Genomic DNA, 24,564 nt, shown 5'->3' on the forward strand with positions numbered 1-24,564 from the left:
AAAGCCCATCAATGTGTCTAATATGTTAACTCCTGATCAACTTTGCCTGTTCTGCTGCCTCATGCAAGTTCTGCCATGTCTGAGAGAGCTGCTGGCCACAAAAACTGCAATTACATTTTGTTCCCCCAAGATGTATTAGAGACAGAAGAACCACTGCCAAGAGATTCTTGTCCTCTTTTCTGTTCTCTCTTCCCCAGATAACGAGTTGCCCAGGTTGGTACGACACTCACTCCTGGCACTGCTTTGTAAAGGATGCCAATTAGACCAGGCTCCTGGAGAGTTGAAGCAGTTCCTACATAACTGAGTTTTCCTCCTTGTTTGGCAAGATTGTCAGAACACCTTTAACTCACAATTCTATACAAAGTAGCTTTTGGAAAGGAAGCCTTCTCTTCTAGCCAGATCACCTTCTTATGTTTTTACCCCACAGGATTTTCTCCCTCTGCCAGGCAGAAGTGGTTTTGTGCCGTGTACTCTCTGTGTGACCCTGCTGTTGCAAAGAACCTGTTTGTCATGTCTGGCTCTGGGAAAAGCCCGGGTTTCTGTGGTGTCTTGTGGTGAATTCTGTGCGTGAGGTAGGAGGTGTGCCCCTTTGAGGGCACTCTTCTGCCTTTGAGCCTGAAACTTTCCGGTGTTTCTGAATTATTTGTGGAGCTGGATTTGAGCTGGTCAGAAGTTTTATTGGATACACATTGAGAGTTTTAAGAGTTGTTCGTTGTCTGTAGGTATTCACAGGGAATTCATGGCTCTTCTCATTGCTAAGAGGAAAACTGGCTGTGTCTCTTTTGTTGCTGTGTGGCTGAAGTCTTCATTTGAGTTTGTAGGCTAAGCATTTTGGTTTTCTGCTGTATTAGGGTGGACTTGGTGAAGTAGTTGTTTTCGTTTCTTTCCCTCTCCTGGGAGATATTGAGAAGCCTTATAGTACTCTCTAAAGCTCTGGCCGTGCTCATCACTGGCATGGGACTAGCTAGCACTCATTTTCTTCAGTTTCATTTTGGCTTACAGCCTCTGACAAGCCACATGTAACCATGTATATGCCTGGAAGGATGCCACACTGGCCCTTCCCTGGCCTCTAAGGTCAGAGGAAAGGTTTTTAAACTGCCACAGTTCAGTCCCCTCCCCATCACAGTGCCATGTACTCTTTAATCAAAGGTCATCATGTAGGTCACAAAGCAACCCACTGTCCAGCTTCTAAAATTACCTGGGGCTGCTTTAATAGCAGTAGAAATTATATAAACTTACATATGTGCGATGTATTGGAAGGCTTGATGCTCACATCTTGCTTGCCGTGGACTGAGAATGACAGCTAATATTGCTTACATTTAGTAGTGAGCAGTTCTTTTCTCAGTCCAGCTCTCTATAGGATTGGTCAGTGTTGAGATTGAGGATGGGCACTGATCTTTAAGGCCATACTCATCCCCTTTTTCTGTGATCACAAGAATGTACCCAGGGAGGTTGGAGGCTTGGCAGATAGTTAGGACATGCTGAAAGCCCTGATGGGCTCCTGGGCTGTTTGCTATTTCCTCTGCCCTGTTCCAGTTGTCCAGGTGCCAGTGATCCACCATAGGTGTGGCTGTACACTTGAAATCTAACGTACTAAATGTCCTTTTCTGATTTTAGTCCCTGGAAATGACATAATTCTGTACTTAAACCTTCACTCTCTGTGTGTACACATGTGCTACATGAGTAGCAGTTATATTTTGTATTTCAAGTATAAACAAGCATGTTGTGGAAGTGGAGTTGATACTAAGGCATAAAATGCTGTCACTTGATTGTGCACCAACAAGCCTGTCAAGTTGTTCCTCTGTACTCAGTCATCCATTTTATTCTGGACCCGCTCCAGTTTTCTGAAACCTGAGGAACTTCTAAGCTTGTCCTCTTGGAAAAGAAAAGAAAACACAAAAACCAGTAATTTTGCCTGATGTATTTGTTTTGTTCTGTAGCACGTAAAACACTCTCTAAAGTGGCAACTGCTAGCGAGAAAAATCCACTGATTTCAAAATCTATTGCCTTGTGGTTCTGGAGGTTCTGGGAATTTAATTAATGATCATCCTTCAGAGCACTCATTTCCAGCTTTGGGATAAAAACAATACAGAAGACCTTAAATACAAGTCAGTAGCCCTACTTTTTGTGTGAAATTGCTGCACTGTTCACTAAGACTGGTTTTGTGGTGTCATGTAGCACCTGGCAGAGTTCTTTCTGTGCACCCCCCATAGCAGTAAAGTCAGTTTTCCAAATAACCACGCTGGAGTTCTCAATTGATCAACTTTAAGAAGTTTGGTGTTGGCTCAAGGCCCAGCATTCTCTTCCTTCCAGGAAGAATAATAATAGTAGCCAGTAACCAAACAATCTCTTCAAAGCAAAATATTTACAACAAAATCATGGTAGACAGTACTAAATGTAAACATAAGCAGGCTGCAGTGTAAGTAAGCCCAGCTTATGCAGTGTTGATATCAATCAGATGAAATTCCTTGGAAGTCCAATTTTTTTTTATGTACCCCTCAAAGCTTCTAGGAACTGGTGAACTGCAGCTCATAACCCTGTTCTTTGTTGCTTAGGCCTCCAGCCCGTTCCCTGGGATCAAGTCACAGTTTAATTCTTTCTAGTCCTCGCTCAGTTAATTGCCAGCTTTGGCACAAGTGGGCGTTTGGTTTGTGAGACTGTCGGGCCTTTGAGTGGATGGCTCTGCTCTTTGTTACGGAGAGAGCAGATGGTGCAAAGGCTGGGGCTGAGCGGTCAGGGTTGGGGGAGAGGGCAGGAATGCTTTGTGCTGGGGCAGTGTCAGCTCTCACCGGTCAGCTTGCAGTGGTTGTGAAATTAGTGCCTGAGATGGCTGAATTTTGAGAAAGGATAAGTGAGTTTTAATGTGCAGTGAGGTAATGAAGCCTAGTCCTCTGTGGCTTTGTCCTGTGTGTTTTGCCATCACTTTCCCATTGTAGCACCTCCTGCTCTGTGCACAGACGGAGCTTCAGGTTTCATGTCATGTTTTGCCTTTTTTTTTTTTTTTTTCCTGCCTACCAGTTTAATAAGACGTGCACGTGGCACAGCTGGGCTGGAGTGTGCACATGATGACCAGCCAGCAAAGATCTTCCTGCCTTTCTTCTGTAAGAGCATGGAGAGGTCCTACCTTTGCCGTCTGAATGCTGATTTTAATGCTAATGATAAACCCCAGTATCTTTAGGATAGCTCCCAGCAGGGGACTGGGAGGGCACCATCTCAAATCCAGCTCTCCAGTTTTCTTAAAATTAGCCTAATTTCAAAATACAGAACACTAAAATATAGACAAGTGGAAGGCCATGTGGTAGAGCTGCATTAATATCTTTTTACAAAACCAGACAAGAAATGTAATGTAAGTAAAAGATTAAAAATTGTCTAGCCAATCTTAAAAAGAATTTTCCTGGTAATGCAAAATGTGCACAATACTTCAGGATGTAGTGTTCTTTTTCCCCCCATTTTTTTTCTTGTTTGTTTTCCATTTCTTAAATTCTGCAGTTCTCATTCATGCAAGAGAGCTACTGTATGTGTCTGTAGACTGATAATACCACAAATGATATAAATATCTTTTTGTGTTATGTGTGATCAGTGAGGAAATGTAGAAAGGAGGGGTTGATGCTGTTATTTACATTATCTGATCTAGTAAGGGAGCAAACTTTCTTCCATTGCAAGGGAAGAAATTTTTTTGCAATTTCGACGCAATTCAGGTTGTCTTTCTTGGGTGATTGTGCAACACCAAAGACCTGAAAATTAGGTTCTCTGCAGTGACTCATATCAAACTGCTTCTCTCCCTCCCGCCCTGCCTGCACTGTCCTTCTGATGTCAGAGCAGGAGTCTCCTCACTGCAGCCTTGTTCCCTGGGAGCGAGCGGCGTGCGCAGGTGGATGTTCCTTTGTGCAGGGATCTGCACAATGTATTATCACAGCTTGCAGGGCTAATTTTAGGCCTCTGAACTCAGGTATTAATTGATGGCATAAGTGTTTATATTGAATCTAACGTTGTTGGTGTTTTGGGGTTTTTTTTAAAATGACTTTAAGCAGTGTTGATAGAAAACAAAACTTAAAAGCTCTTGCAGTATTTAGTACCAGGAAAAGAACTCCCTAATTTCATTGCCTTATATAACGGGTTGCTTTTACTGCATTAAGTAAAATTACTTTTGCATTTGTCACAGTACACTGGCAGCACGTGATTTCGCTGTGCCACGTGCACGGTCCGTTTCAAGGTGAAACCCCATGAATATTTACTGCATAATGTAACTCAGAAGCCTTTGGAGGTTGGAAAGTAGTAAATAAAAACGCACAGATTGGGACAGTTGGCATATATGCTGCTGCTATAACATAAGCAGGCAGAAAATCCCATTGCATTCTCTCTGCCATTGTGTGTCTTCCCGTGGGCCGTGGCCGTCCTCTCCCCGTGTGAATGTCCCGTCATGCCTCTCCCTTCCATTCCAGCTCCTGCCTTGATGCCCAGCTGCTGGGGTTTCTTAGCAGTTGGGTTCTTTGTCCTTGCTCTTACCCAGAAGGAAGACAGCTTTCTGTATTGTTCCATGTGGGATTTAATTTGACTGATCTTGGCCAGTTTATTTGTGGAACAGGCAACAAAATAGAACTTACTCGCCCTCTTGGTCCTAAAATGAGAGCGGGCCAAATCAAAGGCTAAAGAAGGATGAATTCTAGTTTTTAAGACAAATACATCAGTGCTGGTTCCCCATATAGTAGTTCTAAGTCAAGAATTCTGTGAACCACTAAAATCTGTTGGATTCTTACCCAGTTTTAATTACGGGTGTGAAGTAGGAGAGTGTATAATAGAAACAAATACTCCAAAAACATGCCTGCCTCTGGTACTAATTTTAGCAATGGAAGGAGTTGCATTTGAAAAACAGCATAATCCAAGGAAATGTCTTTGTATTCCTGAATTGTCCTTAACAATTAATGAGTAGGTGACATGAGTTGTCAGCTTCTTGAAATTTGGAGCCACAGAGGAGCTCGTTGTTGTCTCATATTCTGAGTGCAGAGACATGGGAACATTACTATTTAGTATTTGTGGTTTAGGATTTAGTATTAATTTCTAATCTTGTTAATGGGAGCAGTAGCCCCTAGGTTGCTGCATGTTTCTTTAAATAAAGGAAAAAAGAAAACCAACCCAAACAAAACCCAATCTGCTGAAATGCTGCTCCCTTCTGTTTAACCCTTCTTAGTGAAAAGAAAGTAATGTGCTAACACACTGATACTAATACGCAGAGGTGTTTGTACAAACTGGCTGCCTCTCTTCTTGGCAAACTTATTTTAGTGAAAAAGTGAGTTGCTTGGTTTTAAAAATGAATTTATGTGTAATCTGATAAGTGAGGAAAGACCAAAAATTTCAGCTTTGATTATGGTAACTTAAAATAAGAGCAAAAGCCACAAGCTGTTTTTTCCTATTCCTTTTGTTAGCAGATACGCTGTAATTTTTTAAGTGATTATTTAGAAAATGGTCCAGAAATTAATAATTTGGTAAACATTAGATTTCGCTATCTATCCACTGGCTTTGGGTGGAAATCAGGGCTTGACAGTCAGACCTCAGAGCCTGGAGATTTAGGATGTGGAGACCTATCTGGAAGTTTGGGACAGTAAATACTGGTTTGAATTTTTGCTGCTGGAAAAGCGCCCTGGGAGTGTCCAACAATGCTCTGCCGGGGTGGCAGGGGCCGTGTCCCCTGGGCCATTGCCAGCCCCGGGAGCTGCGGCTCTGGTGGGCGCCCCCAGGCTGGGTGATGCAGCTGCAGGGGAACCAACCCAACGTGGGGTGGTGGGTGATGAGCCCGTTTGCTGTAGGAATCACCCCGGAGCTGCTGGCAGGGGCCTGGCAATCACTGAGCATCCACACAGCCTGACGCCCTGGCTGTGTCTGAGCGGTGCCGATGCCACGTTGTTGGCAGCAGGTTTGTGGGGGAAGCTGAGGTTGGGCAGCGGCCCGGGGGCACCTGGTTGCCACAGGGTGCCCGGGGCCAGCCCGGAGCACCAGTGCTGAGTTGGCCCGACATGGACGGTGGCACTGCCCGCGGGGCCTCGGCGGAGCTGCTGCACGACGACGTGGATAATCCCACAGCAAGGGATTAAGCACTGCAAGCGGCCCCCGTGAGCCCTTCTGAAATGTCACCGGAGTGCCCTGGCAGAGCTCCAAGGCAGGCGGGCGGTGAGCTGGCCACGGACAGGGACAGCCCGAGGAGCTCTGCTCTGCACCTCTCCAGAGCTGCAGGGCCAACTGTGTGAGTACCCGGACACTGCTTTGGGTTTTTTTCCCTGCAGAAACTTGAAACCCCCCCCAAAAGTGCTCTGAAGCCACAGCTCAGATGGGGAGACCGCAAGAGAGAAAACAGCAATCAAAGCTTAAACAGCTGATTGCAGTCCTGTCAGCCCCTTAGATAAATTGGCAGCTGTTAATCAAAGTGTTAATTAAAGAAACTATTAAGAGTGTGTTCATTTTAGCTTGTTTTTCTGAGTGTGCTCATCCGTGTAATTTATAAATCAGAGGGCAAACACATTCCTGTTACTGCTCTGCGGATGGCTGGCTGTGGGCAGGATGGTCTGTGCTTGGCTTCGGAGGAAATGGGAAATGCAGGCACAGCCTGCCTGTGTCAAGTGCAGTCATGTTTTTTATTTAAAAGGTTAAACTGCACAAACATTTGAGTTAGCACATCCTAATTACAGCATTGCTGCATTCTTTCAAAGGGAAATGTGAAAAGGCTGGTATATTTAATTTGAAAGACATTATTGTGAAGGCACAGTAGGTCCGTGCCCTCGTTTGGCTGTGTTAGTGATTTCCCTGAGACTTTGCTGTGCTAATGCTGCAGTAAATTTTTAATTAGTGTATAGTTAACGTGGTCAGTGTCTTTAAACATGAAAACAGTTGTTTTATGCCAATTGTGATTGACCAGTGTTAATGAAATAAGCTGTATTGATCCTTTTTTATACTTGAAAAAGTATTAATACCTAAAAGTGTTAAATTAGGGTAAAATAACGTGAGGATCTGACTTAACTTAAAAGAAGAAACCAAGTTGTTTGCCATTGATGTTGCAAATTGAGTGTTTATGTTCCAAGAGATTTCAAATTTTGGAAATTTGAAAAATATTGCAATTAATCTTACCACAGGTTTGCTTCTCATCTTCCTTTTCCATCCTGAAAAAGTTACGAATTTTGTGTCCAAAACCTCAGAACAGAAAATGGAGTGTGTTAGCTCTGCAGGCAGAACCCCTGCCCGGATCCCTCTTGCTCTTCTCATTTCTCCAGGGGTTTTTCCTGCCAGTGGGCTCCGCCCATAGGTAACACTTTTGTCCCATTTGCAGTAGGGAAGCACGTGAGTTGTCACATCCATAAGTTGTGTGTGGTTGGTGTACAGGGACAGGTGAGAGACAGGTGACATCAGAGGGTGACAGGAGCTTCCTCCTCAGTTCCATCAGCCAGTGTTTCCTCACAGTGAGCAGGAACACCTCGGGGAGAGGAGTGGCTTTGTAGCTGACTGGTTCAAATAGCCATGCACATGGTTATATTTTATTTTTTAATCTTACAAAGCTCTTGTATCCTGTGGCAGGGCATACCACTAGACATGCAGTACATAAGAAAAATATTTGTGCTCAGTGTCTTTTTATTCTGTGGTTTCTTAAAGATGAAATCAAAGAATATGATTACCTTGGCTGACACTGCTATTTTTGTGTATATCCTCTTGTTTCCCTGCTCAAAATAAAGTCAGTTCCCTCTTCTTGATCTTTTTTTTATGGAGCTCTCTTTTGTATGGAGAGCTTTCTATTTCAAGGCCTTTCTTTTACACCCATCTCCAGAACTTTATCAGTTAGCCTGTAACCCCCTTTGTATTGTGGTTCACTAACAGCCTTTAAGCAAGTTTTCATTGTCAGCTTCTTTTTTTTTGTAGTAGAGTCAACATGCAACAATTTTTGTCTGACAGTCAACATACAACAATTAAAGTTTGCTACATGTAAAGAAATACTTACAGGGGAAAACATTAAAATTTCCCATCGTGGAGTGAATAAAAGCATTAGCAAGATGAAAGGCAGGCATTTGGATAGGTGAGCTCATCTGAATTCATGACACAATATTAAACTATGTGATAAGTTCTTGTAAGGAGCATTGTTGATGCTGAAGGGGAAGAACATGGTGATAAAGTTGTAAACCTGATTTCTGGGTAGAGAATGGGCAGAGAGAGAGAAAAGCAGAAGTTAGGTGGTGGTTCTTCCCTTAATTCTTTATTCCCATCTTTCAACACACCGTTCCTTATTAAACTTTTGTTTACTCAACTTTTTATTGAACTTTTGAATAATGTTGAAGTGGGGTATTTCTTTTGAATTTGCTATAGGCTTGTTTTGAAAAACTGAAGCTTTTCTTTAATGTCATTCAGGGTAAACATATGCAAGACAACAGTTTTCGAGCTATGTTTTTGAGGAAGCTGACCCATTTTGCATCTGGAGATGCTGCTGATCTGTGCTAGTTACCCCTCTCTGATGCTTTTGTTTATTACCTCTGTGCCTTTTCTGAAATTTATTTCAAACAACAGTTTATTTTTTTTTAATAGCAAAAGAACAATTTATTCAATACCTGCCTTTTAATCAGGCTGTGCAGGTATTGTCATGTCATCAACAGGCTACACAGAGATTAGTGCTCATAATGTGGATGTTATAATCTCTCCATGGCCCGATTACCATCTAAGACACTCTACTGTACTTCCATAATAACTTTGCAATATTTATATTTCAATGCTTGACAGATTTACAAGACAGTTACTGAGCACAAGGGCCAGGGCCAGTTCCCTGGTGAGAAATCTGTCCTTTCCCCACCTCCTGGCAGGTTCACTGGGGAAGTGTAACAGAAGTTTGAGCTTGGATGTTGTGCCAGAGTCTTTGTGAGATGTTAAAGCCCTTGCATTTGGCTTTACCTGAGCAAAGAGGAGGATGGAGAAGGATGGGAAAAGCATCCTTATCTGGGTCATGAAGGGGGACATTCCAGCAGTGGGTCTCCCTGGCTCCATTTTTTGCTTGTGGTTCTGCTCCATGAATAATTTAATATCCTGCCTCTATGGGTTTTTCCACATTGCTCTTGAGAGTTTTACTGGTCTCGTGGGGCTCCGAATAGCTGAAACAAACCTGATGGGAGTATCCCTAATTCCAGTTTGCTGCTGCACAACACAGCAAAACCCTTGTCTGTCTGCAGGGTTGAGATGGCACTATGTATGGGTTGTTGCTTGAAAGGTTATTTTACATCTCTTGGGAAAACCCTGTGTATTTTAAGGAGGAATTCTAAATCCTGTGGAAATTGATTACAGAACTACTCATGCGTGCTGAATGCAAAGGGTTTTGAAAGGATTAGTAATAAATAGGGAAAAATGGAAAAACTAGCTTTAGTAATGAACAGAGAGTTGTGGAGAGGCAGCAGTGGGGGAAGGGATGTACTTGATGGTTATTTATTTAAATGCATTTTAGTGTTGCTATTTATTGCTGTGTTCTTAATAACTGTGTTTGCAATCTGTTCCTCATTCTCCTTTCCATCATTGCAATCTTGGAGATCAGGGGAGGTGTGCCGGGTTTGGGGCCGTTCTGCAGCAGTTATAGAGGAGATGGCATTTCTGCCCAGTTAGTGTTGTGCTACCAGAGAATTACAGCTCCATCCTGGCCATGCTGTAGTTGTACCATAAAAAGCATAATTTTAAATACCCTAAATTATGGTTACAGGTTTTCTTCTTCTTTTTTTTTTTTTTATTATTTTTAAAGTCCTGAAGTTGACATCCAGAATCTTACTAGTGAAGATTATCTTTTTCCATTTTTCCCTCTGTTTTTTTCAACAGCAGCAACCAAACTGACCCTGCTTACATATAATTTCACATTCCTTTATCTAATGTATTTTGCACAGTGATTGCTTATGAGTGGATTTCAGTTCTCCAAAGTAAATATCTAGAAAAATTATAAACTTATGTATTGCACTGAATATTTTTCAAGTGAGGAAGTGCAAGATACAAAGTTGCATCAGTATTGCTTGGTCATAGTCTTTTTATAAAAGATATTATATAAACCTGTTTCTTAGATAAATAGTTTATACCTATTACTATTTATTTATAATATTAAAGAACTCTGGTCAAGATATGTGGTAAATGATGTGAATACATAAAGCAATGTAATGCTTATGTATGTGCTACCTTGACTTGTATTTGGTTTCCTACAATATAAATTATATACTTCCTTTGTTTTTCTCTCCTGCTAAAGCATTATTTTTTTGGTGAATGGAGTGCCACAAGCATACAGATTCTATCAGTCAGATTTTCCTTGTGGTTTTGCCAACTGAATGATAAGCAATAATATCAGCTGCCAGTTGCAAAGGAATGTTTTTTTATGAAACAGTAAGACAAAGCATCTCTAGGGAGATGATAGGTTGTACTGGTGCCCATCAAGCCTTGGCAGTCTGTCATACTGGTTGCTTGGACTCCATCAATAATCCCTTCTGTAACTTTCTTGCTAAAGCGAAGATGACTTTGTTCAGCTGCTCTCTGTTCAGCTGAGAGCGTGAGGTCAAACACCACCCAACTGAAGATGGAGTGACCTCATCCTGCCTTAGAGTGCACACAGAACTGATGGGATGATTAAAGGGACATCAGTGGGAGATTAGGGCAGAATCCTTGGTATCTAGGTCCCGTGATTAGAGCGGGATAATAAAGCAACAATAAGTGAGTGAGCAGCAGATCAAGATCCCGCACAGGCGATTGCTCCCAAGCAGCTGCACACTGCCAGGGTGGCATCCGAGGGACAGTAATTTGCCTGCTATGCCTGTGATTGTTTTAGCTCCCAGTTTTTCCTGCAAAATCCTTGTGGATCTAGTTTTTCTTCTTTTTTTCTTTGCCATGGTGAGATCAGAGTGATGGTGGATCAGAGCCCCACTTGGGTTAGAGCCGCAAAAGGGATTTTAGTTGCTTGCAGAGTAAAATCTGGAGCGATGGTGAGATGCCCTTCCACAGCAGTGTCCGTCTGTGCTCTGCTGTCATGTCATGGATCTCCTCTTCCTGGGGAAATGAGAAGATCAAGTCAATTAGCTCTCCACAGTTACTCTGGAAATGTCATACTCTTACTGAAAGAAAATAAATTTTATCCTCAGGTAAAGATGTTTGTTTTAATGTGGCTGTATTACATAATTTCTCAAATGACAAGTCGCACATTAGCTCAGTATGATGGAGAAAAGGACAAGTTTGCTTTAATTTTCACTGTTGTCATGTTTATATTTTAGGTGAGACAGATATATGAAATAATAATTACTTAAGCATAAAGGTGGTTTTATTCTTTGTTTCAATATACACCATCTAATCCTATAGCCTGAGCGATTCTCTTATACCTACTCTACTGTGTTAAAACTTCTTCTGAAATTTGACTGAAGTTACAACATGTTTGACTGAACTAAACTTGTGTGTTTGCCTGGTCATGCTTCATTTTTACCACTGGCTCCTCTAGCACTGACACAGGTCAGTTTGACTTTTTGCCCAGTACTTACGTAAGGAGTCGGTATAAAAAAATGCATTTATGAAATTTGATCTCTACATCTTGTATCTGCTGCCCAAAACTATCAGTTGATGCCCAGAGAGAACGAAGAGCACAAAGCACTTCCTAGATTTTGGAAAAAAAGCATAGACCTGGGAGGAATGTTTTGAAAAATTTTTAAGAGTATTGTTGCTCTAAATTTTTTTTTCTTAATGATTTTTTTTTTCTTAGGAATATGGCAAAGAAAGTAGCATTTTATGGAAAATTGAATATTTTTTTCTATGAGAGGGTATCTTATTTTAGTATAGCAATAAGTTACATATCATAATAAGTCCAAATGTTTACTCAGAGATGGAAGAATAAGAAGCAGTAGCCAAACATGATGGATGAGAAGCCTCTCCTTTTTTCGTCTTCTCATTCCATGTTACTTTTTTGCACTTTTGTCAGAGTACATGTTCAGTAGGAAATACACAAAGGAAAATAGCGTTTTTTAAACCCCAAAAATTTGCAGTCAGACTAAGGGCCAAGTGAGCTATTTAGGTTTTTTTTAATGCTCTTTAAGAGATTTGTATTATCAATATCCATTTTATGAGGAAGTCCTATGTCCTTTGGCATTATGTTATATAATTCTTGCTGAACTATGGCACAGAGATGCTGTATTTTTCCAACTTGATAGTTAACAGTTATCCTGGTCACTGAGCAGAGACATTCCTTTGGGATACCATCTCTTTTCACAGATTTCTAACTCTCCGTCCAGCCCTTCTCCTTAGGGTCACAAAGGTGTTATATAAATGCAAAGATATTTAGGGAGGAGTATATCTGTTAAAATTTAGTGTTGAACGCAGCTTTCATTTTAGGTCAGATCCTTCCCAGTGCTGTGGGATCAAGGAAGACTTTCCAGTTCTTCGTCCAAAGCCAGAACTTACGTCGTTCTGACATTTAAAAAACAAAACAAACAAACAGAAAACCCAACAGAAAAATCCAAACATAAAAAATTCCTTCCCCCAAATTTTAGAGTTGAGAACCGTGATACGCAGGTGCAGTATTGGAAATATCACTTTGATGTGTTGTATAAGCAATCATGACATAAAAAGTTGTTTTTCTCTCAAAAGTGATGTGAAGGGAACTGATGTGAGTGCCAACTTTTGAAATTTGAAAACTGAACACCTGGAGATAGTTATATTTTTAAATGTTTTCAGGCTGAGTCAGAGTTAATGACAAATGGGAACTTTATTAGATTGGCAAGATTAGTAGAATTTATTATTATAATATGCTTAGCATAATAAGCATGGTGGTCTTGATTATTCAGTGGCATTTTGTGTAGTAATTTTTCCATTAACAGACTATGTCAATCTGTCAGTAAATCTATTCATTAGATGAAGTATGCCATGCTTAACACATACCTGGTTTCAAAAATAATATTAGTTTTCTCAAATAAGATGAGGCATCAGTGCTCTTCACGTGGTTTACAAAAGAGAACTTAAGGAGATTTCACTTAAAAACATGAATATTATAAAACAGCTGAATCATTATATATAAGCAAATTCTAGTAGCAGCCCTACCTCAGCTCCTACGTAAGTCAACCAAAAATCAGGTCTAGGCAAGTTATGAAAAATGAGCTGAACATTCTTCTCGATTTGTTGACAGACTACACAAGTTGTGGTTATGCACAGAAGGGGTAAGTGAAGATTTCACAGCCTTACAATGTTACCATATCTGTTTCAGAAAGGATCCCAGACCTCTAGAAAAAGTTCATCTGGGTTTTTTTCTCTGTAAGTGTGTCTCTGTGTATGGAAATCTCTCTGACAGGTATACTGTAATATTGGGGTGTGATCAGCCATTAGGCTTAGTTCTCTTAGGTAATTTGTTTATCATTGCCAGTTTAAAACACTTTCTATTTATGTTAAACTCACTTGTTTGAGCCTGGTGCTATGAAACATTTATGCAAATAGCACTCAGTAACGTTTCAGTTTGGTGCCAGAACAGTGCCAGTTAAAGTTGCCAGAAGAGAAGTATTCCTATCATTCAGCTCAATTGCTGAGATTACTATTTTGTCTGGTTTATTCCTCATGATTGGATGCAAGGAGGTTCTTAGTCTTATTCTAGTCCATTTTTCTTTTCATCTGCCAGGATTTTTCAAGGAAGTAACACCCTCTCTTCCTTCAAAAAGCAAAAGTCATCATAACAGACTCTCCCAAAGATTGCATTAGTCATCCACTGGCTTACTAGAGATTATTTGTAACTGTGATAAGCGCTTGGATTTTGAATTTTCTAAATATACAGAAGGTGGAAGAGCATTGAGCAATTTTTCTCATTATCTCACAGAGTAATCTCTCAGGGTGTAGCATCGCTGAACTAATGGCCCTCAAATAGTAACTTATCAGAGCTGCTCAGGGATTCTTGCCATTGCTATAAAAAGCCATTTGGCAATAAGCAGTGTGTCATGTTAGAAGCACAGGCATTTACTAGAACATGAATATGCTAAAATACTTCATTTACAGACTCTTCAGTGGCAGCTGGTTGTAAAAAACTTAAGTGGATGATTTTGAACATCACAGATAACTACTCGTTCTAAATATTACCTTTTTAAGGCAATTGTTCCTTGAGATGGGTGATAAATTACTCCATTTGTTGGGTGTTTTTGTTGGGCACTTCACACCTGACCTCTCCACTTTTTGGTAAATACTCATTCAGAAGTTATGACTGTTTTGCTGAAGGTTCATTAAGTGGTTTTGCACCCATTTTGCAGTTAAACAGAGGAACACATAGGAGTTGGTTCAGTCTCAGAGATCGTTTCTTGACTGGAGTCAAGGCTCTGTATGCTTTCTTTTTTTTTCCTGAGCTAATGAACATATTTCAAATGCTACTTCCCCACTTCTGTAAAAAAACTGGCTTGCCAGGTGTCAGACTCCTGTGTCTTCCTCTTGCATTGCTGGAGTGGCTTGACTTTTCCCCTCTGGTTCTTGCTTGCCCGATGACATTGGTGCAGAGTTGGTGCTGTCTTGTTTGGTGGCTTCCAGCTACCTGTGGAGTCCTGGTTGGTGACATCAGAGTGACATGTCATTGCTGTATATAAGACTGGGGGGAAATGGGTCATATAAGCAGAACACAGATATACTAATTTACATTGCCCAGAGCGTTACAGACTTCTGCCCAGGTCGCACTGGAGTTGGCTTTCACTCTTGGCTGTAGTTGTAAGTTCATGAGTAGCCTGCTGCTTTCACAGTTCACTCAAGTCAAAATCTGTAAGCTGATCCTGGGATTGATCGGTGGTGGATTTGGGCACCTATAGCAGTACTTGGCTGAGAAAGAGGTGTTACTGCTGCCTTTCCACTCCTCTGATAGACCTCTTTCTCATTTCCCTTAGATCTGTGGTTTGCATATACTCGATTGCCAGATGTGTCTCTTAAGCAGGTGTTGATTACAGAGATCATTGAGGAATCACAGGTGTCCAAGTATCACCCGAGCAAACAGTCAATTAACATGTCTGTGTGTAGGCAGAGCTGGGTGCTCCCTGAAGCTGCCAGGTGTTTTGAGAATTCCTTGTTCTGAAAACTACCTTTACAATATACACTATTTTAGCTGAAATGGTGCTAGTAATGTAGAAATGTTCATGGTTTGCTGTTAATTAAATAACACATTCAATGATGGAATATGACCACTCGATTCAAGTGCTCAGATTTTTGGTTTTGTAGAAGAATATCTGTTGCTGCTTTTTACGTGTTGCTAAATAGAATCAACAAGTGGGGAAAAAACCCAACCAAACAAAAAACCACAATACCCCAGAAAACAATAGTTGACCTGCTATTGTCAGGAGTGTTCCATACTGAAGGTCTAGTAGACCATGCCAAAGGGTTATCATGAAGTAAAAGTGAAAATGTTGGATCAGAGATAATTTTGACCATTAGTAAACATACTTAAAAACTATTCCTAACCTTTGAGGATATACCATACATAAGCTTGCTGGGCCTGAGGATAGGGGTCTCTTGGCTTTGTGTGTCTGAGGTCCAGGGCTGATTCTCACTTGCTTTTTCTTTAATATCGAGAGAGAGCTAAGCTTTAGTGCCTGAGGAATGTAGCTCCCAAAGTTCGAGGAGACTCCCATAACCCGCTGGAGACCAGCATTGAGTGGAACCTCATGGATTACAGTGAGGGCTTGAATCCTCTATGCTCTGTGTGTGGCAGGGGACCTCCCAAGCCAATAAAGCAAAAATGTTAATGTAGCAAATGACAACAGGAAGCATTTAAGAATTGTTTCTGTATGGGAGCTTAAAACCCCCTTTTTTCACTCCTTTTCAGAAAGAAGACACAGCTCCTCCAGCAAGCCGCCTTTGACTCCTCCCTCCTCTTCAGTATTTTCCCTCATTTCATCTTTCCCTTCAAAAAACAAAGGTAGCAGTGGAAGTGGGAGCAATCGTTCATCCAGTGGAGGTACTAGTGCACCATCATCAAATTCCAAGTTGTTGAAATCACCCAAAGACAAGCTGCAGATCAGCGGAAACAACAGGTTAATGCATTCGGTACAGCACAGCAAAGTCCCCCATGATAAAATGTGAGTATGCATTTTGACAAACAATTAAATATTACTACTTGCATAGGCACTGCTCTCTATCAGTAGAGTTTCCTTTTGTTTCAGAGGGGTTTTGGTTTAAGAGATAATCACTTCAAACTCCTCCAGATCTTTTCCAGCAGCCTAGTCAAAGATTATAGATAATACTCATGACTGTGTTGAACAGGATCTCTTGCAAAGTTGCATCTTAAATCACCATGAATAAAGGTCATTTCACCAGGGGCTCTTAATTCTTTGATCTAATCTGCATACTTTGATCATAAGGGAGTTTTAGCTCTGATTCAGGTGATTTTTGACCTGCACGTGTGAGATCACAGCACTGCTGATATAATTTAATGTCATAGAACAGGGCATTTCTCACTGGACATAACAGTCTATTCCAGTTGCTTTTGAATCCAAATAATGGTTTCTTAAGTCTCTGAGGACACTCTGAAATACTTACAGGGAAATGGGGGAAAAGAGAACAGAAAACATTATGGACATCATAAAAAATATGAAAATAAAAAAGATAATAAGAGAATGAGGAGCAAAGGAAGAAGGTCTACATTTGCATTGGGAATAGATCAGAGTATTGTTGAGCAATAACATATTTTAACTACTTTTTTCAATTTTCTTCCCTTTGTTTTTCATAAATAGTATGACTCCATCTGTCAAAGTGGAAAAGATTCATCCAAAGATAGATGGTGCCCAACTGAAAGCTGCTGTTGGTCCAACTTGTTCTACTACTGTGAGTTCCTCAATAAAGACTGGCCTTAATTGTCCCTTAATACCAAAGCCACCCTTGCCTTCCCCTGGACAGATACTGAATGGTAAAGGTCTTCTCTCTGTGCCTCCATTTTTGGAAAAGAAACCTGAAGAAAATACAAATAATAGGAAATTTTTACATAAAAGATTGTCAGGTAATTGTTTTTAATTATTATTTGCTATATTCCTCTTAGTAATGTATCTATAGAAATACATATAGAAATAAGTTTTGGGAGCAAATTAAACACTTTTGTAATACTTTAACTTGTAATAAGTTTTTTTTTGTTACAATTTAAATCTGTAATTTGACATACGCTTAAATGATGCAAACACCTTGAAATGTGGCTTTTGCTTTTCGAAACTGTACAGATCTTAAAGGCCTGTCAGTCCCCACAGTTTTAAAATTTTGCTCTTCTACTGTCTTTAAAGATTTTAGTTTCCTTCTTTCTATATGGAAGGTTCAAATGTAGATAGAAAATAGAAAAATTAGCACCTTTTAAACTCAAAAATGGAAACCCATCCACTCTTTACACTTTTTAAACATGATTATTTTGAGTGTTAGTAGAATGACAGAAAAGTTGTTGACACCAAAAACAACAACCAGGAAACCATTTTTTTATTTGGTCACAATCCATAATGATGGTGACCTCCTAACAGGCAGAATCAACTCCTCCTTTGGGGTCACTTACAGGTGTAAATGTCTCCATTCTCTTTGTAGCCCAGAGATCTGTATTTCAGCACACCATGAATTTGCTGAGAGTGTAGAAAATTTCATTTGTACAGTTTTATTGTGCATTTTTATTTGTACATTTGCCTGTGTTTTATTTGAAAGTTTCCAATATGGTTAATTTTTATAATGAAACTGAATGTTGTTAGTATTTCTAAATGTCTTTTGATAACTTTTCACTTTTGCGTATCTCTGACAGAGAGAGAATTTGATCCTGATATATACTGTGGTGTCATTGATGTGGAAACCAGGAAACCTTGTACTAGGTCTTTAACATGCAAGGTAGGATATCAGAATCAGAATAAGATTATCTGGAGTTTTAATTCAAATTCCTGAGGAATATGATAGAAAATGGAAAACTACAAATTTCTGCTGTCAGTAATTACCATTTTAAATGGTACCTCTCAAAACATGTTGTCCAGAACAAAGAAGGAATTGTTGTTGAAGTTCAGTTAATTATTTATTCAAAAACATGTTTCTTAGAGTAACCTGGGGAATTGTATTTTTGTATAAATCCTTTAAATGTGGATGCTGACATGAGACAGTCTATGCTACTCCACATGTGGGTAGCAGGGGACAAACATGTTCCTCTGTTTGGGGGTAACCTTTGGGTTGTAGATCATGAATTTTAAAATTCCTCATAAGCATTAAAAATACTATTAGTTTATGCAGGATTTAAATAATTCAAGCTCTCCCCCTCTCACACCCCCTCCTCTCCCCCCAGCAGAGTCTGCAGCAGGTACTTGGGAGGTATTTGTGTGAATGTTAATGCTGCTGGATGTACAGCCACAGCCAGCTCGGAAATGAGGCTCCTACAAAAAGCCATGGAGCATGCCTAGAGGTCAAACTCTAAATTAAACAATCCATAAAAATTTTCAGTCAGACAAAATGTCTCCTCTGGCTCCAAAATCTTGCGGGACAGAGGGGTATCACTTGGTCCCTAGGAAGCAAAAATCCAGATTCCCTGGAATTGTGCAATATTTTGCTGCTTTCCTGCAAAGCATCTGGTAAATAAACCACCTACAGAACAAAGGTAAATGAAGCTGGCACTAATGACCCAGAGGAACTGAACTTGAACACATTGCCCTTTTGGAATTACAGAGGGGAGGAAATTGTTTTGCTAATGGAAGAGGGGAAAAGCTGAAAGATTTTACAAGAGAAATGTGCAAATAAAAAGTGAAAAAGAGAAAGACAGTAAAAACATTTCTAAGGAATTACTTATACCTACTGATAAAATATTTTTGGAATTGCTATTTGTGTCTGAATTATGTGATAACTTTTGCCTACTAAAATGAACCAAATCAAAGCCTTGGTGCCATATTAGAAGAGGTATTCTGTGTGACTTTAACAATTCAGAAAAATAACTTCCATCTATTTCACCTTACTTAGAATTTGTTTTATTTATGCACATCCACATCTTACTGTGTGTAATGTTCAGGACACTCAAAGAACTTTGAGTCCTGTCTGACTCTGGATTCTGCTGGATGTTTTGCATTCCTTAATATCTATTTGATTACGTTAGTTTTCAAGGAATATGTTAGTTTATAGTAGGCAGCAAAGTATTTTTATAAATATTTTTCAGGTCTCCCATTAAGTCTTATTTTAAACGTTGATGTGTTGAATATTTTCATAAGTGAAAGTAAATATTATCTCTTTTTAGTTTTGCAGGAGTTGGCAATTGAGATATCAATGTAAAAAAAGATTTTCAGTTCTAGTGTTAACCTTATAAAAAGCTTGGGAGTTCGCGTTTTAAAAAGAAATTTGAAAGAAGCCTTTTACTGAATTACTGGTTTTGTTACTTTGTATCAGACAGGGGTATACTCATCCCCCAAGCCCTTTTAAGTTTGTTTTCTAAGTCATATTTGCATTTGTTTACTAAACCAGGAGTATGATGGTTTTCTCTGTTTTAGAGCTGTAGACACGTGTTTTGAGTGTTTGACTTCGACAAATGTAATAGCCTGGGATTAATGATTTATTCATGGTTCTGCAGACACATTCCTTAACCCAGCGGAGGGCTGTACAGGGTCGAAGAAAACGATTCGATGTGTTATTAGCTGAGCACAAAAGCAAAACCAGGGAAAAGGAACTTCTTCGACATTCGGATCATCATCAGCAGATGCCCCCTCTCAGGGAACCACATCCCTCACCTACTAAAACTTCCCAGGAGCTGCACCAAAATTCTCATGGAGTTACTCTTACAGAATCAAAGCCTTTATTACCTAATAAACCCAAACCTCACCCCCCCAGTCTTCCAAGGTAAGGAAAATCTGCAGATCCAGTGGTATGAAATTAATAGTGGGAGCTTTTGAGGGTGCAATAGGGATCTGTTGGACAGGGCAGTGTGTTTGCTCTAGGCCTGATGACTGTGTGCAATTAGCAATTACCTGCTGAGTGTAACTGAGTGAGGAGGGTTTGGTGTTTGAAGCAGTAAAAGCTGACTTGCATCAATAACAGCAGTTCAGCAACAATTGGGCAATGCTGCTTTTCCAGGGGTGCCGCCATACCCCATGTCCTTCTGCTCAGTGGGTGTGTTCCAAGACTATGGACAACACCAGGAATCTGTTAATGTAGATTTCCTTCTGTCAGTAATAGTAAGCACTTAAAGGGTGGAATTTTTGACTAGACTTGGTTCAATAACACCCGGTTACTGCTTGCCTTGCCCAGGCCTCCAGGCTGTCCAGCCCAGCACAGTGGAAATGCCCCCAGCGAGTCTCCTTCTGTCCACGAGTCCCCTCACCCTCCCTTGCCTGCAGCTGAGCCAGCATCTCGGTTATCCAGTGATGAGGGAGAATGTGATGAAAAAGAAGAGCCTGTTGAAAAACTGGATTGTCATTATTCAGGTCATCATCCTCAACCAGCCGCTGTATGTTTTAAAAGTTAACCTCGGTCTCTCCCTGGCTCTAAACCTGTAAACAAATTACTTGGGGGTTTTAAGGGTGGTTTTCTGTGGAGTATGTGATTTTATTTTTTCTTTCTATATTTTGAGAAAATTTTGTGGCCTAGTAGGCGGTGAAGGTTTAACTAGTTGCAGAATAAACATACTAAAAAAAATGCGTTCATAGCTCATTTCCCCAATCCAAAAGAAACTAAAATGCCAAAATACTAAAGATGAAATTGGTAACTGCTCTAAAGGACTGTGGGTTTGGAATAAGGACATGTAAACAGTGTCTTTTTGGTGAGATTTTATTGAACTTCCCTTCTACACCCACACACATTTTTTACTCAAGGTATCAACATCACATTAAAGGTGGCAGTAAAGTGTTTCATATTTAAATCTTGACAAAAGCTAGTTAGTCTAACTAAAAGCAAATTTATTGCCTAGACTGTATGTCAAATTATCTCCTTTTTTTTAAAAACAGACTACAAGCAAATAGCTGGTAGCTCCTCAGAAGTACATGTTACATATATATATTTATAATTTTTTTATACGTACACTCACACACCACTGTATTTCTCTGTTTAATCAAAGGGATTCAAATTTGACTTTTGCCTTTAGTCATAAGTATGGGAGTATCAGATAGGAAGAAAAAGATACCAATATACCAAGGCCAAAAATGTAAAATAGTTAGTTATATAGAAATAAAAATTCCAATTTATATTTTTTTATCCTTTATTTAAACATCAAAAAGCATATTATTTAGCAATATTTGTTTATAAACAAGTGCTTTGTTATTTAGAGGGTTGTTACTGGAAGTAGAAAACACCAATGAAAATCTGTCTTTTCAGTTTTGCACATTTGGTAGTCAGCAAATTGGAAGAGGTTATTACGTGTTTGACAAGCGGTGGAACCATATTCGATGTGCACTTGACTTCATGTTGGAGAAGCATCTTAATTCACAAATGTGGAAGTGAGTAGAAGTGAAAGAGTTCCTATTATTCTTGGTATTTGTAAAAGTACATGGAACCTGTGATTCTAGTTAAAGAGCAGTAATCTTGTGTTCAGATTAATCAGAATGAAGGTTGATGGCCTGTGCTTTGTTTTTTGCAACAATTAACTGTCAATTTCATGAAATATTTCAGTGGCATTAATCAACCTCAAGAAACAATCATTTTAATGTAGCATTGTTAGACTGGGTACTAGTCTGAAGAGTGGTGGTTATGCAGGGTTTTATTTGTGTCTTCCTGTCCACCTGCAGGAAAATTCCTCCAGCATCCAGTACCACAGCATCAGTCCGTGCTCCACATCGGACAAACTCGATGCCTGCTTCCCAGCACGGTGTCAATGCAGCAGGTTTCCTCTTACCCACCACGGTTATGTCATCGCCAGCGTTGGTATCTCCTTCCTGTGTGTCTCTGAATAATAAATCGGTACCATCCCACGGAACGACACTAAATGCCAATCCTGCTGCTTTGGGGGCAGTGGATCCTGTCTGCAGTATGCAATCGAGACAAGTGTCTTCATCCCCTTCAACACCTACAGTGCTTTCCTCTGTACCTTCACCTATGCCCAGCAAACCTCAGAAAATGAAATCCAGCAAATCTTTTAAACCTAAGGAATCTTCTGCTGGCAGTGGCACCTGTAACAGCACCGGCAGCGTCAGTAGCAGCGGCGGCTCAGGAAAGAAGCGTAAAAACAGTTCCGCACTGCTCGCACCTTCTCATTCCACAGAGTCCTTCAGAAAAAACTGTGTGGTGAACTCTGGAAACTCTGGGACCTCCTATCATCCGTCGGTGACAGCTTCATCCCACAGCGTTGGCCTCAACTGTATGACTAGCAAAGCTAACTCTGTTAGCCTCAAACATGACCAATCAGGGAGGGGCCCTCCGACCGGGAGCCCTGCAGAATCCATAAAGAGAATGAGTGTGATGATGAACAGCAGCGACTCCACGCTCTCCTTAGGGCCCTTTGTTCATCAGTCCAGTGAGCTGACTGTAAATTCACACAGCAGTTTTTCACATTCACATACTTCCCTTGACAAATTAATAGGAAAGAAAAGAAAGTGCTCACCTGGTTCAAGCAGCATCAACAGCAGCAGCAGCAAATCAAACAAAGTTGCCAAATTGACATCAGTGAACAATGTTCATGCAAAACACACTGGTGCAATCCCAGGGACGCAAGGACTGATGAACAATTCTCTTTTTCATCAGGTAGGAAATTTTGCCTCAAACTAAGCCAGCATGAACAATCATATGATTATTCATGTGCTTATATTACATGTGTTCTCTTAATTATTAGGTAGCCAATTCCAGGTCTTGTTCAAGTGAAAGGTACTTCTCATATTTGTCCACTACTCATTTTGAGTGTTTTTATAGTACGTTCACACAAGTTTTTATAAACACTGTAAAAAAAAAACCCCTACATTTTATGAAAGTAATCTTAAATGTGGTGTTTCAAGTTCCTTATATGTTGCCTGTGAATTGCTTTCAGATGAAATTCATGTATTTTAAAAATATAATTTTAAAAATCTTTCCAGCCTGCCGTGGAACTGAGCTGTGTGCCTCAGCCTGACTCCTTGTTTCTGTGTCAGGAATAAACATTCAACAAAGTGGAACGTAATGATGCTGATAACAGAACTGTGATACTGTGATAAAATAAGCCTATTATCCCAAGGTGTCATTGACTAACTTCTTAGTAATAACAAGATTAAATGTTATAAATAAGATAGAAACCTTTTTAGTTTAGGTAAAGCGAACAGGTATGCTATAAAGGAAATTGATCTCATGAGTTTGTAAGATCCCATTTTAAAAATTAGTTTGGGGTTTTATTGTTTTTTAAACAAATCTCACTGGAAAAGTAGTGTCTTCAGGATTGAAAACCCAAGGAACTTTGTTTCCTCTGCTGCTTAAACCCTGAAGTCTGTGTACCTGGAGGGCCAGGAGGTCAGTAAGAGCTTTTTCAGAGTGGTTTCTTAATTTTCAGTTTCAGCCACAGAGGAAGATTTTTACCATTATGTTTACTGTGACAAAAAAAAAGCATTCAGATGGCTGAATTTATTTTTGTACTTACCTAATCATTACTACCTCAACTATGGAATACAAATTAGAAATATAATTTGAGTGAATTAAGGAAGGAAATTATGCCTGAAACCATTGTAACTTCTTAAGAGCTTTAGTTGAGAATTGTCAAGTCTTGGAGAAGCCAACCGCATGTTAGCAGTGTCACATTGTGCCTGAGATTCTCCCCAAAATATACTCTCTTTATCCCAGAAATGTGTTTTCAGAGCTTCTGCTCCAACAGCCTGGCTCACTCATCCTTCTCTCTCTTTTCTTGCTCCCAAGCCAAAGGCCCGTCCCTGATAGCTGAAGGCACCACGGTGAGAAATGAACTGGACAGTTTTCACTACAAGCAAAACCTCCATCTGGATTTCTGGACTCCAAGATGCCTTGAGTTTTCCCAACTTCCCATGGTCCTCAGGTGTGGAAATCTACTGGACTGTCACTTAAACAAGGAATTTCCCTGAAGCCATGTCTGTAGCAACGAATATACTAGAAATGGACACTGGATGAAGTTCAGCCACATAATTGCTCTTATCAGTGTTAACAGTGGTCTGGACTGTTTGCTACAAATCTGTGAGATTTTCCTTACAGGAGTACATCATCTTGCCACTATTTGACATAGTTTGGCTGGGCAAACGAATGTTTTCTGGGGGGAAATAAACGTTACTGTGGACTTATTTTTATACTGATGGTGTCTTTTGTAGGTGATAGCTAACCAGACAGACACCCTCAATGGAGAGGACCCCACGACAAGGGGAAAAATGTGTGAGGCACAATGGAAAGAAGCCCTCAAGAAGGGAATATGGCTTTAGTGTTTTTATAGCAATGTTCCTTTAATGGAATATAACAAAAAATAGCACAATTCAAAAACTAGTCTGTTTTGCCCAGCCTTTTGCAGGTAATTTGGGATAAGAAGCTATCAGGAGTTTAAAATAAAACAAACCCAACAAAACCAGAAAAAACTTGTTTGAGGCCATTGCTCAGAAAACAAGTATAAAAATATCGTATTTGTGTGATACAAAACCTGTTTTCTATTCTTTTGAATAAGATTTGATTGTGGAAGAAAAGGTAATTTTGTTCTTTAAAAAT

The 24,564-nt window shown here is 40.0% G+C and overlaps 1 protein-coding gene across 7 annotated transcripts in view; it reads left to right on the forward strand.

Annotated features, from left to right (window-relative positions):
• The window catches only part of ATXN7 (ataxin 7), an 83,229-nt gene extending 59,076 nt beyond the window's left edge, over positions 1–24,153 (forward strand). For 6 of the 7 annotated variants that reach the window (XM_027700718.1, XM_027700723.1, XM_027700719.1 and 3 more), the window contains 8 exons: positions 15,797–16,049; positions 16,704–16,966; positions 17,738–17,820; positions 19,529–19,794; positions 20,203–20,401; positions 21,265–21,386; positions 21,675–22,626; positions 23,758–24,153. In XM_027700718.1, coding sequence (XP_027556519.1) covers positions 15,797–16,049; positions 16,704–16,966; positions 17,738–17,820; positions 19,529–19,794; positions 20,203–20,401; positions 21,265–21,386; positions 21,675–22,626; positions 23,758–23,775 — 2,156 coding nt within the window. In that variant the 3' untranslated portion in view covers positions 23,776–24,153. The remainder of the gene's footprint in view (positions 1–15,796; positions 16,050–16,703; positions 16,967–17,737; positions 17,821–19,528; positions 19,795–20,202; positions 20,402–21,264; positions 21,387–21,674; positions 22,627–23,757) is intronic. The other variant, XM_027700724.1, reaches the window with a different exon arrangement.
• The last annotated feature ends 411 nt before the right edge of the window (positions 24,154–24,564 follow it).

The sequence above is a fragment of the Neopelma chrysocephalum genome, unplaced genomic scaffold (genome assembly GCF_003984885.1).
Source record: "Neopelma chrysocephalum unplaced genomic scaffold, ASM398488v2 Primary Assembly neopelma1_147, whole genome shotgun sequence".
Lineage (NCBI taxonomy): Eukaryota > Metazoa > Chordata > Aves > Passeriformes > Pipridae > Neopelma > Neopelma chrysocephalum.